General features: G+C 49.6%; 1 protein-coding gene across 1 annotated transcript in view; it reads right to left on the reverse strand.

Annotated features, from left to right (window-relative positions):
- The window catches only part of FSTL1 (follistatin like 1), a 54,819-nt gene extending 39,448 nt beyond the window's left edge, over positions 1-15,371 (reverse strand). Inside the window, exons 1-3 of the mRNA XM_086460609.1 lie at positions 14,979-15,371; positions 14,824-14,895; positions 14,650-14,709 (exon numbers count right to left, since the gene is read on the reverse strand). Coding sequence (XP_086316735.1) covers positions 14,650-14,709; positions 14,824-14,895; positions 14,979-15,371 — 525 coding nt within the window. The remainder of the gene's footprint in view (positions 1-14,649; positions 14,710-14,823; positions 14,896-14,978) is intronic.
- Between the last annotated feature and the right edge of the window lie 323 nt (positions 15,372-15,694).

A 15,694-nucleotide genomic window follows, 5' to 3' on the forward strand; every position in this document is an offset into this window, starting at 1 on the left:
GACAGAGGCTGAAAGGAACAAAATGGGGTTCCTGGTACTTACTGTGTGAACACCCGCTGGCTTAACGAACAGTCCTAGATCTGAAAGTAGAGACGGCTGTATGCACACTCTTCAGCTGCTGTATCAGATAGCTGCTTCCTGAGGGCAGGCATTAACTGCACCGAATTATTACCTGAATGCAGTCATGAGGCAGAAAGCTCTCCTTTAGGCATCTCATCTAGGACCAGGGGTCCTACCACAGCACCCATCTTGAAGTACTTGCACCCAGACCCATATCATCATTTAAGATATGAACTCTCTTGTTCTCCATAAACCTTACATATGTTATCTGTCTTCAACATCCTGGGTTTCAGTGGCTTTTGCAGTACCACATAGGAATTCTGTGGGAAGCAAACCTGGACCTTACAAGTCCTGCCAGGTAAGCACACACCCCACTCCCCCCCCAACAACAACTACAGCCAGTCCATGACAATATGCTGCCCACACACTACATCAGTATAAGCAAGGACAAAAAGCCTCCCCCTCCATGCAGAATTAAGCTGATGGATGCAGAAGCATCTGTCCTGCAGCCCTTGAGTACGCTGCCTAGTGCTCTCTGGAGTCCATCTCTGCAATAAATGAGCACTTGACAACTCCCCTGTCCTGGCAGGAGAAGCACCCCGTGGGTGGATGGCCCATCAGGGAGGTGGAAATTGCCCCTGGCATCACTGTATGCTGCTGGAGGCTGTGAAGGAGAGGCCTCGCCAGGCCCCTCCGCAGCCCTCACCAAGGGCTCTGGCACCTTCTTGTTCTGGGAAGCACGGCAGGGACAGGTGAGCAATCCCTGGGCTGTTTCCAGCACAAGCTGCGGCACGGCTCCAAGCCACGCTGGCCGCACTCCTCGCCTCCCCCGCTGGACCCCAGCACCCGCCAGCCAGGTCCTGTTCTCAGAGTTGCTGAAGCTGCCGACACCTTCACAAGCCTGTTCCCCTGAGCCCACCGCACTACCCCTCACAGCAGGGTGGGTGCTGGAGGAGAAGCCTGCCTGGCCATGCCTCTCTATCCTGGTGACTCCTGCACGTTCTGTAGGAGAGGAATGATGGGGACAGACCACAGCTTCTCTGACAAAGCTTTAACACTGTCTTGCATCCAAAAAATTTTGGGCAGCCAGCAAAGGGGCCTCTCTTGCAGGGGCTGTGGTCAGCAGCAAGGGTTGGGATGGGGCAGAGAGGGAGGCACCTTCTTTCCCCTCTGTGCGTTCTACTTTCCCATGTTTTCTCTATGCCTGTGCAAAGATAAAAAAAAGAAAAGCTATGCTCCTCCTCTGCCCCATCAACCGGAGGTTTTTTGGGGGCAGAGTTCAGCTGCATAGGGGCAGAGCAGGAAGAAGGAGGAGCACAAAGAAAAAGCAGCATGGGAGGCACTCACCCTTCTTCAGGGCAGCTCACAGGCAGAGCAGCTCACACCCACCCCAAAACTGCTCCATGAGACACACATTGCAAGGAAGTTTGGCTACAAGTTTAAAAATCACAGCCCCAAGAAACACAGGGCTTTGTTGCCTCTTGCCAGACTTTTATTGAAAAATGGGTTTTTAGCTCGTGGCAGAACACAGGGTGAAAACACTGCCTCAGGAGAGGGAACCACCTCCTCCCACCTCTCATCTCTGACAAGAAAAAAGAAAAAAAAAAGGACTTCCAATTAGCTTGCCCACAGAAAAACTGCATGAGCTTTCCTTGTCTGAATGCCTCTGCTACCCAGTTAAGGTTGCCTTAAAGCTATGAAAACACAACCCTTCAGCCTAGCTCACTTGGTCTTCCTAAGGTGTGAACTGGAAGGGACCCGAGAAGAAAACATGCAGAGCTTTCTTCTTTCTTTGAGGAGGGAAAAATCACCAGACACCCATATTTAAACACAAAGTTGAAAACAGAAAGAGAAACAAAAAAGTGGTATTTTAATAACCACTGAATCTTTATTATGCATTTTTAGTACAGAAGCTTCCCGAGGTTGAAGTCAAGATCCAGCCCAGTCTGTGCCAAGCTCTGTAAAAACGCATCTCAGAAGAGAGTTCATGCCCCTGGGATGGCAAGCAAGCAAGATTTGCTCTCGGAAGAAATTTCTGTATTGTTATTTGGTTAGAAATGGATCATTTGAGAAGGCTGGAGGGAACTGCAAGAAACCTGGCTCTGCCTGCACCTCTCTAACTGTATCCAGTGTGGGTCAGACTCACGGGTGTCTAGCCTGCATGCTCTTTGTGTCCCCCTCAGTCCCAGCGTGGACACCTGTGGGTAAAACAAACCACATCACACCTAGACTCAGCCTCTGATATCAGAGACAGCTCTCCCCCCTGTCAAAGCCTAGTTCATCCACCAGTCTCTGCTGCAAGAAAAATAATAGAAATCAGAGCAACAGCAGTACGTGCTGGCACTCACATGGGACTTCACAGCGAACATACACATGCTCACTGATGCCAGTAGTGCAGCCTTTCACAGCCCTCAGGCCCCAGTTCTGCAAACCATCACTGCTCAGTTTAGATACTTTAAGGGTAGACATGCGAGAGACCATGCACTTCCTTGCTACCACGCCTAATGCACTAGCCAACTACATTAGCTGCTCTCCTCGCCCCAGGAGCCTTAAACTGGCCCACGAGCCTGGCAGCTGACTGGTCTGGTGAAAAGGGCCCTGCAAGGGCAGAGGCACTGTGCTCGGGGAGTGTACGAGCTCTAGCAGGGCTCAACTGAAGCTGCCTGCCACAGTGCTGTGACACGGCCCTTTGCCTACTACAGGGCATGAGCTGCACTAAGCAAGCATTCCCCCAGCCTCCAACCCAGTCAAATCTCACCTGTGCAGTCAAAAGGGTTGAGAAGACTCTAAATACTGAACTTTAACTTAAGCATGTATCATAGGAAACTCCAAACCAAGGCTTGAGTTGGTAATGACAGCAGTACATTTGTGTACTGTGGGAAGACTCCTGTCATGAAAATGTTGCCAGCTCTGCTTCCTGATGGTGTGTGGGTTAATGTATGTAACTCCCTAATATTAAATTAGGGCTCATACTGTTTCTGTCTTTCTTCTTTTCACAACTTATATTGCCCAAGTCTGTACAGATTCACAGTAACAGCGCATGGAGATATGCCCTGTCATCATGTGGCGAGGGAGCGCTAACAAGTGGGAAAGGCAATGCAATGCATGGAGACCCAGTACCGAGCAAGGGATTAGGAGACATACCTTAACCAGGGGACAGCTTAAGTAGCTCAGACTGTTTAGTTTGCCAGAGACAAGACCGGGAGTGGTCCTTGTCACAGACCACAATTACAACAGTGGTGGGGAATAGACACACGGTACTAATGGCCTCTTCTGTTTAGAGGATTAAACTCAATATTCAGCATCCGGAGATCAAAACGAGACAAATGCAAGCCAGAAATGAGGTGTAACAGCATGTGGGTAATTAACCACTGCAGCAACATACCAAACACAGTGGTATTTTCCATTTGTGGTAATTACTTAATCAAGACTAGATGTTTTTTAAGACACGCTTTAGAGTCCAGAGCAAATGGAATTAATCAGAGAGCTGGATATATGGGGTGTATTGTGCAAGACTGCAGAAGAAGTAAAGCACAATCCAGCCTCACCATCTACGAGTCTGTGGTGAAACTTGCCCCTTTTAGTGTCAGTGGAGTTGGTAGACAGGCATATTCTTAGTGACAAGACATGCTGATATTTATATGAAATAGTAATAATAATACATTGTATTTCACCCACACCTCTAACCTGAAATTCTCCAAGCTTTTTTACCGTCACTATGTCAGCAAACCTGACAACTCGCTGGCTGATAAATTGACATTATCATCCCCCTTTCATCCAGCTTGAACTGTTTCAGAGTAGCTAATCATCAGATTACCACTTACATGGGAAACAGGCTACCTACGATACTGGGCACCTACTTTTAGGCCTCTTGGTGAGAGAATAATCACGTGGGCGCCTTCAGGAAGGTTTGAGGATGAGAAGTGTCTCAGGACACAGAACTGCCCAGCAGCTGCCTACTCCAGATGCTCAACCCCAGTACATACTTCATAGCACTCAAAAACTCTGTATGACCTCCCTAGAAAGATTCTAGTAACAATGTCCTTTTAAGACCAGAAGTCAGCAGTTACAAGGAGAGAGAGGTTTTCCTAGTTGTTTTAACAAACATCTTCATATATGACAGACAGACCAAAAGAAAAGTAATTTCCATTAGTTACCATGACAACCAATGGAAATCACTAATCCATCTTCTCTCCCTTATCAACCTTTGGCAGACCTGTCAGGGAAAGCAAGCTACTATGACCCGTGTCAGACTCTCTGCTTAACCACAACATATAGCTGTCAGGGAAATCTACATTGCCACAATGTCAAGTGGTCCCCTTACAGCACATCTCCAGTTTGTCTCCTCTGAGTGACAAACAGCTGGAAAGATGCTTGCTGCTTCCCTCTGAGAGCAAACACACTTCAGAAATGCAATTCCCCGTGTGAGACACTCCAGCTCTCCCACCTTATGCCCTTCCTCTTTTTCTCTGTCTCTATTAAACCATTCAACCATCTATTCCTTCTCACCTGTGGGCCATCTGCTCGTATCTTAAATGTGGCCCGTACAAGCCCTTTTTACACATCTTTACTGCCTGGCAAGAAATTGCTGTGTCACAGCAATTCTGGTCCACATTTTACCTCTATTTTCTTCACTATTATTATTGTTGTTGAGAAGCATAATGACCCTCTGCAGTGCCTACTGCACCTTCTACAGGAGAGCTTTTAAACTTCCCTTAACAGGAATGCATTCAGACTCATAAACCTTCTGAGAAGCACAGCACCGTCATTATCCTTATTTTAAGATGTGAACACCGCAGCTTAGAGGAATTAGGTGCCTTGCTCAAAGCCTACACACAAATCATAGCATGATGCTAAGAGTGAGAACACAGGTCTGGAAAGAAGAGACTGTGTTTTTGCGATGCCTACAGGCTCTGAAGTTGTTTGAACCACACATGCTCAGAGTCCCCTTCAGTCCCTCCATTCTGCCATAACCCCACAGCAAACAAATATCAACCTAAAAAAAAAAACCCACCAAAACCAACAGTTGCCTCTGTTTAATGCTAGTTTACTGTTGACCTTGCATCTGCAGCCAGGACGGCCTAACCTACCCCAGCGTCTGGACATGTGCTGCTGCACTGCAGACGAGCTTGGCAGTGATTTGTGAGCAGTATTAGCGCCCAGCTGTTCTCCGGTCTCTTTCAGTTTTCGTGTGCACAAAGTTAGGAGTGGCCCAAGCACTGCACTGACACCATGCGGTTTCAGGCTATTCATATACCACAGCGAGATTCAACCCTTACCCAGTAGGATCCGAAATCCCCAAATGATCCACATCAATTGCAAATCTTCCTGCATCCTCCTCCACTCGCCCATCCCAGGTTGCAGGAGTTACTGGCAAGTTACTCCATAACACGGCCAAGTAAGGTGTCTCTATGCAAGCGTGTGTACCTGCACACAAGATGTAACAAACTATGTTTTGTGCCCCTTGATTAACCATGCTTTGGCTCAGTTTCCTCAACAACACCCTCCTGGGGGACTGCATGCAGCTCTGAGCACCAAAGAGGGGAGGACAAACTATAAAGTGCAAAGCTGAGTGACAACAAGCTGTTCTACAAGCTGCTTCCCATGGATTCCTGTCTCGAGGCTGATCGCATTTGGTGGCTATGAAGGTACAAACTACGGTCAAAGGGGAATACTCATAAAACGCTCCTCTGGTCTGTAGTAAAAGCCGATCTCACGCTGGAGCTTTTCCCTCAGGTAGCGCAGTAACCGTACCACAGTGTCTATTTTTACAAAACTTAGAGGAGTATAGTATCTTGTAGGGAATTAATATACTTGGCTAAACATGGCTGAAACTGGCTGTTGGGTTTAAAAGGTATTTGAGGAGGTTCAAAGGTACCAACAAACAGAGAATAAGATCACATAAAACTCCATTTCTTTAGGCAGCCAGGGAAAAATGTTCTGCTTTGACAGGAAGAAGGGAGCTACAAGGAGATTAAAAGAGGTGGGCTAAGCACGGAGCTGAGAGGCCCCATAAATCAGCTATGTGCATAAGGTGGAGATAACTGCACGGGGGAGGCACTGATTATCATTGAACACAGGGGCGTAATTAGGACCATTGGGACAGAATGAAAATACTAATGGTCTACTTGCTCATAGAAAAGGACCATGAAGATGAACTTACTGACTTTGGGATACTCCAGAGCATGGTATCATTTTTCACAGAACAGGAAGGGGGCATCACTTATTGGGGATGTGTAAAACTGGGTTTGACAAGACACTAATGGGCATGGTCTGTACAAGCAGCTACTAATCCCAGGGCATGCAGCAATACCTTGTAGAAGAAACAGTCTGTTTTGCTAAAGGGGGATGCTTTGAATGATCTCGATAGGCATTATCACATTTGTCACTAGCACCTCTGAAAAACCTGGCAAAACACAGAGGCTGTGGGGAATCATCCTGCAAGCAGGGGCACATCTTCCCGTGTACAATTCTCAGGTGAACAAAGGCCTGAGGACATGCCTGTCACCCTCCCAAAAGTGCTCCTTTCAGCTAGGCAGGGCTGGTCACACTGCCCTATCCGTAGCTTGGCAGCTGATGTGATCAAGGAGGCATTGCGAGCAGCCACAGATGTGTGCCACTGGCCAAACTGTGGGCCCAACCCTGCAGCAGGCCAAACATGGGCATGCTCCTTGCCAGGGACAGCACAGGCCACCTGCCCAGCCCTGGTCACGGGAAGGGCAATGTGCTACTTGTTGAGCAAAGCTCAGCGCATCAGCAAGCCCACGCACCAAGGCTTGCTCTTTAAACTGTGGATGAGTATAAATCAGGTAGTTAAAGAATAAAAAAAAGGTACTCCCACTCCCTCCTTACCCTACTCCTCCTTATGCTTCCACATCATCCTCTATCAATAGGTCTGGGCCCCAGTCCTGGGGACATGAGATATGGAGCTCCATGAGAAATGGAGCCTCTGTTGCAACTCGACTTCTTCATCGTCTGTCCGCAGGGCAGCTGGAGAAGGGGAGCACCGCCTGAAGAAGATCAGACTGATACTACTCATGTGGCATTCATCATTTTGGGGCTGGAATACCCCAGAGCTTGCATCATGTGGAGCAAACACGCTGTCCTCAGACAGGAACACTGCAGTTTTTCTGCCAAGCTGAAGGCAATGCCTTCAATGTGAATGCTTGGTTCCCTGCCACCTTAATCTTCCAGAGCCCTGAGTTTGAATGTGCGAGCTGCAGATCAGAGCTGGGTCACAACCTTTTTGGTTATCCCTGAGGAATTTTACTCACTCAGACAAAAAAAATGATCCAGACATAGCAAAAATTCCCTGAGGAAATCGCTTCCTCCTACATATAGGAAACGAGACAACAATTCCAATCCCTCATACTTGAGCTTCCTCAAACATAAACATGAAAATGTGGCCAAAACACAAGAGGGGAAAGAAAGTCCCAGAGCAGCAAGGAGTACATATGCAAAGAGTTACGTCATGCAGAAGGAAAGCTCTTAGCTTCAGGCTGCAATTACCAGCACTTAAATGGCAGGGGCCACTCTAGCATGGAGGGGGTCCCCCCTGCAGGCACCATCCTCCAGATCGATTCATCTTCAGGAAAACAGCAACAGTCTCTGATGTCTAAACCATCCCCGGACAGCATGGCGCTAGAGGCCAACCTGGCAACTGGCCAGCACCTGCTGAACGCTCCCTTTTCCGTCCATCCCCGTGGATGGACAGAAACTCCTTGTTCTGCCCCTCTGAGGCTCAAGCCCTGAAATGCCTCGCCCTCGCAGCAGGGTGATGAGGAAAGAGCAGCCAAGGGCAACATTTCTGATGGCAGGAGGTGCACCCAGCCCACAGGTACTTGCTTCAGGACAGGGTTCACCAGTACATCTCTCTATCAGAGGCTGGTACCTTTGCCAGCTCACCCCTGTCACCCTGCTCTTGCTTCCCTCTTAGCAAGATTTTAACATTCTTTTCTCCTGTCCCCTGACTTTGAAGACCTGAGAAGACTGTTTCAGGCTTGAGTCTTACTCCTGCCACAGGCACCTCTGCAGCAAGTCCTTCTACTACCTCCCTAGGTCTCATCACAGATAAAGAAACAAAGTTGTTTCTGACTATAGGCAATCTTTGAAGCTATCACTATTTCTTGAAAACTTTCACTGTGGGGAAAAAGATGGTTAAGGATGGAAAGCTGCTCCAGCATCCATATTCCCAAGGCCTCTCAATCCTGTCTCAGGACTCTGAGCGAGGAGCAGGAGGAATGCATACAGGCTAGGGACAACCAGCAGTGGGTGACAAATAGCCGTCCAACCAGTCCTTCTATGCTTGGAGCATAAGGTGTGCAAATCATGTCCTCCTACCAATGAAACCCAGATGCTTTGCCTTGGGGATTTTATCTGTTTCCCTCCATTGTTCCTCCAAGGTGGTTTGTTACTTTTTGCATTGCAAGGCCCACTATAGAGATACAATCAAGAGGAAAAAGAACCCCAAATTCACATGCTTACAGCTTTACTGCTGTGTAACAGAGCTGTAGAATGAAATGAGGGAACGAGAAGGAACAACCAGAAAAGCTGGTTACTCTGGGGTCCATTACATAGCATTACAGTATTTGGAGAAAGTGGTCAGAGGTCCATCTCTGGGACAGCAGTTGACAGGGTACAGCTGACGGAAATGCTCTGCAGAGAGCCATCCTGCAATGCCCATACAGAGATGAATGAGATGGGTTCTAACAAGTCTTTCCTTTCAACCTCCTGGTTTTCCTCATGCATTGGGTATCTTCCTCAGAAGCACAGGAGAACTGGTACCCTCTCCCCAGTGAGACAAAAACCAGATTCCAATCGTCAAGCAGTGTTTAGTTTCTTCTGCCAAAATACTTGCTTAGCTGTCAAACAGTGGAAATGTGAGATCCACCTACAGCCGAGCTAATGAGATACAAAATTCCTCCCCAATCATCCGCCCCAAACCTCTTGTTCTTTCCAAATGTGTTGGTCCAAGAAGAGCTTCCAAATTGTTTCCAGGTTATGGACCCCTTGACACATTCCAAACGATGCAAATGTCTCAAGAAATTCCACATATGCAGCGTGGAGCATGAGCTAGCCTTTCTTCAGTATCTCTCACAGGCAGCCTACATCTAATCCTCTGCCCCTACTAACCACGTGCCTGATGTCAAAACCAAGAGGTACACTGTAGTAAGTAAGAAAGCCAAGGCATAGAGCAGGTAGTAAGATTTCACAGGAACTTACATGAACTTCACTTCTGGGTAGCTGGTTTGCACGGCAGAGGAGGGGCATAGTCACTCCTTACTGCTGGCTGGTCTCTTCAGCCCAGATCAGAACTGGAGCACACTTGAAAGCAAATAGTAAGGAAAGACCATGCAGTCACTGCTTGTGCTACAGCTATCTGTGCTTTGATACAGCACTGAAGCCTCCAGGCTGCTTCTCTGCCATTTTTTTATTTACTGCTCCAATGCCTAGTAATTGCAATCAGAGCCCCATGGTCGAGAGCACATAAGCCCCTGCTCTAACCAGCTCACATCTAACTTAGCACACTAGCTGTGGCAAAATCTACAACCTCTGGAGAAGTCTAGATGTACATAACCCCACGTCTGCCACCCAGATGCAGCTCTGGAAAGAAGTATGCTTCACAGTGTAACAGCAGTCTGCTTTTTTTCTTTTGCTCAACTCAGGGACAATGCTGTGAAGGATAAATCTCTCCGAAGAAATGCTGGTTATTCACAGATTAGCTTGGATATTGTAGTACAGCAGAAGCTGACCCCCCCTGCAGAGATAGATGCAACCCAGCTAAATAAGGCATTTCTGGGAACCATCTCATCTAGCTCACAGGATATGTGGCAAAAACAGCCTGGTTAGTAGGAGTCTCATGAGCCCAAAAAGACGCATCTGGCTGAGATTTGTGACAAACTCTCTTCCATACAAAGAGAAACATTCCCCAGCTCATGTAACACCACACAAGAAAGATCAAAGTTGCCCCAGTGCCTCCTGATGAGTAAGCAGCTGTACCAATAACAGCAGCTGGAAAATGCAACTGGAGACTCTCAGCCAGTCCTTTCCTCCTGTGCTGGGAGCTGAGCTGCCTCCCAGGCAGCCCCCAGCAGCAGCCCCCTGTTAATTACCGGCAAGGAATTTGCACTCTGGCAGATAAAGTCATTCACTCAGCTACAGCGCATTTGCACAAAGCAGCCTGGATCTGACAGCAGCTCCATCCAAGAAGCAGCATCAGGGCGCCACACACACCTATGTGCTACGTGACGTCGCTTCTGCTTCAGAGCTTGTGCCCTGCACACTGCTGCTCAGAGGTTACGGTCCCTTCAAAACAGCCGGGGAGGTTGTTTAAACACTCATTCACGGGGCATTTGGTCAGCGACTTCAGCACGACATGAGGTGCCTCGAGCAGAACCGCTGGGCTCATCTCCCAGACTCGGATCCCTGAGACAATCCGCAGCACAGCACACGCCTTAAAAAACAGGCTTTGCACAGACGAGCCTATGCTGTGTGCCCGGGATACAATCACTTTTCCCCTGCCTCCCCATTTAAAATACATTTACTACCTTAGGGCACAACTCCAGCAATGCCTGGTCTGGCACTCAAGGGCAGGATTTCAAGGAGGAAGATGCCTATCACTCCAAAACCAGCTAAAAGAGAAAAATGGATGCAATTTTTCCTTCCACTGAAGATGCTCCTGCTAGACTAGACCTGGGAAGCCAGCTTTATTACATTAGTGGGTTACATGTGACTGCGGGGTTTCATTGCACAAACCCAGTGCATATTAAAAACAGCCCAAGCTACCCACATGATTGGCACCATGGTGTCTTTTCTTTCCAGTGCCACAGACAAAATAAATATCAGTGAGAGGAGGACTGAACTATCCACAAAGTCTCTATCACTAAATTTCAAAGGCAAATGGACCCTTCTTAAAATGATGACTTCAGGGCCAAATACAGCCAGATACAGCTATGCAATTACATCAGGATCTCAACTTCCATGTATACAGTTTCATGTATTAAGACAGCAGGTTTTAGTTTTCACCATTGCAAAAACGTGGGAAAAGTTTACCCAAAGCAAGCTGATGATGCTGGCCAGACTGTGTGAACAGCCCAAAGGGAGGAAGTACACCAGGCTTTATGAAGACCAGCTGAACTTCTATCTCGATCTCTCCCAGGACACACATGCACACTGCTGGCAATAGGGGCACAGGCCTCGGAAAGGGTCGAGTGCTGCCCTCCCTACATGCAAAAGCAGTCAAGTCAGAATGAGAGGAAGCGCTCAGGTGAGTTAAACAAACAGGACTTAGCTGAAATCTTTGCCTTTTCTCTTCCCCCATAACACCCCTTTTCAGCTTTTCACATCGAAAAACTACACTGAGGGAAAAGAAGGTGTGGTGAAAAAAAATTATCCCGGGGTTACAACAGGTGTAGTCACTGCAAACACTGTGCTATTAGAAAAGGTTATAAATCTGCCTCCCAATGCTTGTCATTGCTGTGCTGCTCAGGGGTTATAGCACCCTCAGATCTGTCAGTAAATCTCCTTGCAAGAGGAGAGCCTGTAGCATTCCTCCTCTAGCCCTTTATAGCCAAAATGAGACAAGTCAGATTAAACTGTTTACATAACTCTTTCCAAAGGCTGGCTCATCTGGCCAGAAATGGGTTAAGGACAGTCCAGGAGAACTGCTGCAGGTCCCAGAGATGAGGCCGGAAAACTGGGAAGGAGCAGAGGGCAGGCCAGGGCAGTGACCTCTCCTCTTGGCAAGGGTGGATTCAGAAAAGCACTTCTGTCCACAGCCCACACCAATACACTCATGCTGGCATAAGCCTCTTTGCTAATATCTAAAATTCAAGGTGAAAATAACTTTCTTGATGACTCTGAATCAGGTTTAAGCCAAACTGAAAAAAGAAAAACCCTCACTCTTATTTTGAAATAAGTATCCTGGTGGGACATATAATGATGCTGGTATAATTACAGTGGTACCACCGGTGGAAGTGCTCCTGCACGTCACCCTTCAGACCTCATGGACACAGTCAAACGGCGACTGGACTCCTCTCCAGTGCTAATTAAGTAACTTACTCCAGCAGGGTATGAAAAACTGATTAACTTTTAACACATTCATCAGACATTTCGAGCCTCTCCCTTTTCCTCTATTGCAACCTCACCTCTGTAGCATCCCTGTTAATACAAGTGAATGGCCGCCTCATTGAGAGTCTGACCCAGGAAGAGAGAGATAAAAAGGGCTGTCTGAAGCTGATGGCTGGCTTCCATCCGAGGAGTACAGTTCACCGTCTATTGCTCTTGTGACTATTACTGAACGGGGCCCAAGAAAAGCTCCCAAGTTTTGGCATGTCTCAGATTTTCCAGTCTGCACAAAGTCGTGCCAGGAACATTTACTAAAGCAATTTCTTTCTTTCTTTAAAGACTCTAATTACAAACCTAACAATGTTGTAGAAATGAGTGTTGTACAAAAACCCCAGTACAGTTCAGATACAGTTTTGCTGACAAAAGGATTAGAAGCTTAAGGCTCGGTGTTAATATTCCGAACATACTGAAAGGCACAAAGTGCAAACTGCCGCAGAAACCAAAGAAATAGAGAGGTTATCACTTCCAAAATCTGGAAGAGGGAAAACCACACAGGAAAATGCCATACTATTCTTACTAAATGCCAGTGATGCAGGACAGCCGTAATAAGAAACATTTAGTAGGGGGCAACCATCAAAGCAGTCTCTGAATTCCAAGCAGCTCGCCTCCAAGCACAGCCCACACTCTAGAAAACAAGAAGGTCTAGATATCCCAGAGGGTGGGATGCTGCCTGTGAGCGGACTGAAGGCCACCACTTGGCAGCTACCAGCAACAAGGAATCAAACTGAACCCCAAACCAAAAATTGTCCGAGGTGTCAATTTTCCCTGAAACCAGACCCAAACCTCAGTCATCACTCTCAAGTTTTGCTGAACTTAGACTGGAATCAAACCAAAACGTTCACTGCTTTGACACCTGGATGATTACCCCTGAACACAGACAGTCAAATCATTCATTTATCCACCCAAGCACAAACTGGCCTTTAAAACCAAAATTTCAACATGATGGCTGTACGTTTTTCGTACTTTCAGTCTGCAGAAGAGGCACAGAGACATGACAGTACTTACACTTGGGAAGCCATCCAGGTACTCCAATTTAGAGTACATGAGGCAAAAAGCAGGCTTTAGCACTTTGACCATTAACTTAATGTTAGCAGATGAAATCAGAAATCAAGGGCCAAACACATCTTGGCTATGTTTCTCTGGGTTACTGACTCCAAGAGGCTTTACTCAGACCACTGCCATCACTATTTGGCTGTTATTACCATCTGTCTTATGGATGTGCTGCTGTGCACCTCCTTCCTACAGAGGTTTTGCTGCATATGGACCAGAATTGGTTAAGGTTTATTTAGGGTTCCTAAGAAAATGAATAAAACTGATCTGGCTTTTTCAGGACAGTATTGGAGAGGACGCATGGAAACGCTGACTACGTAAGTATGTCACGCCTTGGGAAAAAAGTGTATTACGGTATTATCATGTACAAGCAGATGCAAAGCACTAGCCCATACTACCGCTCAGTCCTGCTCCCCTTGGTTTCCCAAAAGCGGCAACTAGAGCTATAGCTCGACAGTGTCAGCTCGCAACCGCCCTGTCTCACCTCCACTCCTCACATGCCCCACCATTTGCATTGTCTGGCCCTTCGGCGAGCAGCTGGCAGTTGCTGAGAGTTTGGTGAAGAGCTTTGCTTACAGGGACAGAGCAACAGCGATGGGCTTCACCCTAAAGCCCCCTCTGCCATAACCCCGGCAGTGCAGTCCATGGGTGGGAGGCAGAAGAAGAGGGAGCCGTTTGTAGGAAATCAGACATGGTTATGCCTTTTTTTTTTTTCTTTTTTTTTTTTTTTTTTTTTTTTGTGCAGAGCCAAACTGCGATGCTCTAGGGTGGGTCTCGCCATCTGGGAGAAATATGTAGGGAGAAAAAATGCAGGCGGGAAGGACGAGCCGCCCCCCGCCCCCCGAGCGGGACCGCTTCCCTCCGAAAGCAGGCTCGGCCTCCCTCCCCAGCCCAGCTTGAGTTCATTTTCCTCAAATCACTTCCACATTTTCCCTGCCGTAATTATCAAATATTTTGTTTCTGACCTCACTTTTACGGAGGCTGCCGCAACCGGGGAATTCAGGCACCGTTTATTTTCTGTCAACAGAGCTGGGGGGTTGCGAGTCCGGGGCTTTCAATGGTTTTCAATGTCATTGCAGTAAAAGAAAGGAAGAAAAAAAGAAGGAAAGAGCGGGACGCAGGGGAAGGGGGCTGCCCACAGGAGCCCAGCCCGGCGGCAGGCTGCTGGGGGGCCCGGCCCGGCCGGGGACGCAGCCCCCTCGCCCTCACGGAGGGGTCTGGCGGCCCCGCAACTTCCCTCCTGCCCCGGCTCCTACTTTCCCCCGTCCCGGCAGCTCCCCAGGGTGCCTGCGCCGGCGAAGGGGTCGCGGTGGAAAACGCCAGAAGGGAGACCCCCGCTCCCCGTCCCCCCGCCCCCGGCCTGCCCCGTCCCCCCCGTCCTCCCCGCCCCGCCGCCGGGGCCCCGGCGCCTACCTCGGCTCGCAGGCGGGCGACGGCCAGCAGGGCGCAGAGCAGCGGGAGAGTTTTCCAGATCTGCAAGAGAGGGAGCGGGGAGGGGGGCGGTGAGCGCGGGCCGGGCCGGGCCGGGGCGAGCGGGGCCGGGGCCGCCGCCGCCGCCAAACTTCCCGCCGGGGAGACCCTGCTCACCATGCTGCGGGCGGCTGGCGGCACCGACGGGGCAGGAGGAGTTGCGAAGGCGCCTTCCCCGACTCCGGCTCGCTCGGGAAGGGAAGGGGAGGGCTCCCCCTCACCCCGACCCGCCAGCCCGCGGCTCCACCCCCGGCCCGACCCCCGCCGCCTACCCCCGCCCCGGGGCCGGCTCCTCCCCGGCCCGCCGTGAGGGGGCGGCCCCCTCCCGTACCCCGCCGCCCCTCGGAGGTGCCCCCGGTCCTCCCGTCGCCGGGCCCCTCGGCGCCGCAGGGGGAACCTCGGCAGCCTTTAAAGTCTGAGGGGCGTCCAGGGGACTCGACCCGCCCGTGGCCGGGGGACTGGGGTCCCCTGGCCCAGCGAGCGCCCGAGGAGGGGGGTTGCCGCCTCACACCCTCGGCCGGGCAGAAGATGGGTCCGGGGGGGCCCCCCTGAGCCCTGCACTGGTCGGGGGCCAGGTAGAGCGGGGGCAGCCGTGCTAGGGCGCAGCGGCCTGACAGCCCGGCAGAGAGCACCCTTCCAAAGGGGATTGCAGCCGCCCCCCACATTGTCACAAAAAAGGGGGAAACTGAGGCACGAGGTGGCTTCTCCGCAGGTAGGTCCTGTAGATCCCACTGCCCCCGTGCTCCAGCCCTGAGGCCGCGCTGAAATGCCGGCCACGGACAGCTGCAGGTGCCATTCGTATCAGGATGCAGGGAGGTTTAAAAGTAAGGGTTTAAGTCTGTATGTGTTAGGATCCAAATGGCATTGGCTGAGTGGAACAGGCAGCTTGGGTGTTGTGCCAGGCACAGGGGGCAGAAATCCCACCTGAAATTCCTGGTGGTGCTCATTTGTGTATAAATACTTGTGAACCTCTTGTTTAATCTCTTCA

Source organism: Leptosomus discolor, chromosome 1 (genome assembly GCF_034619465.1).
Source record: "Leptosomus discolor isolate bLepDis1 chromosome 1, bLepDis1.hap2, whole genome shotgun sequence".
NCBI lineage: Eukaryota > Metazoa > Chordata > Aves > Leptosomiformes > Leptosomidae > Leptosomus > Leptosomus discolor.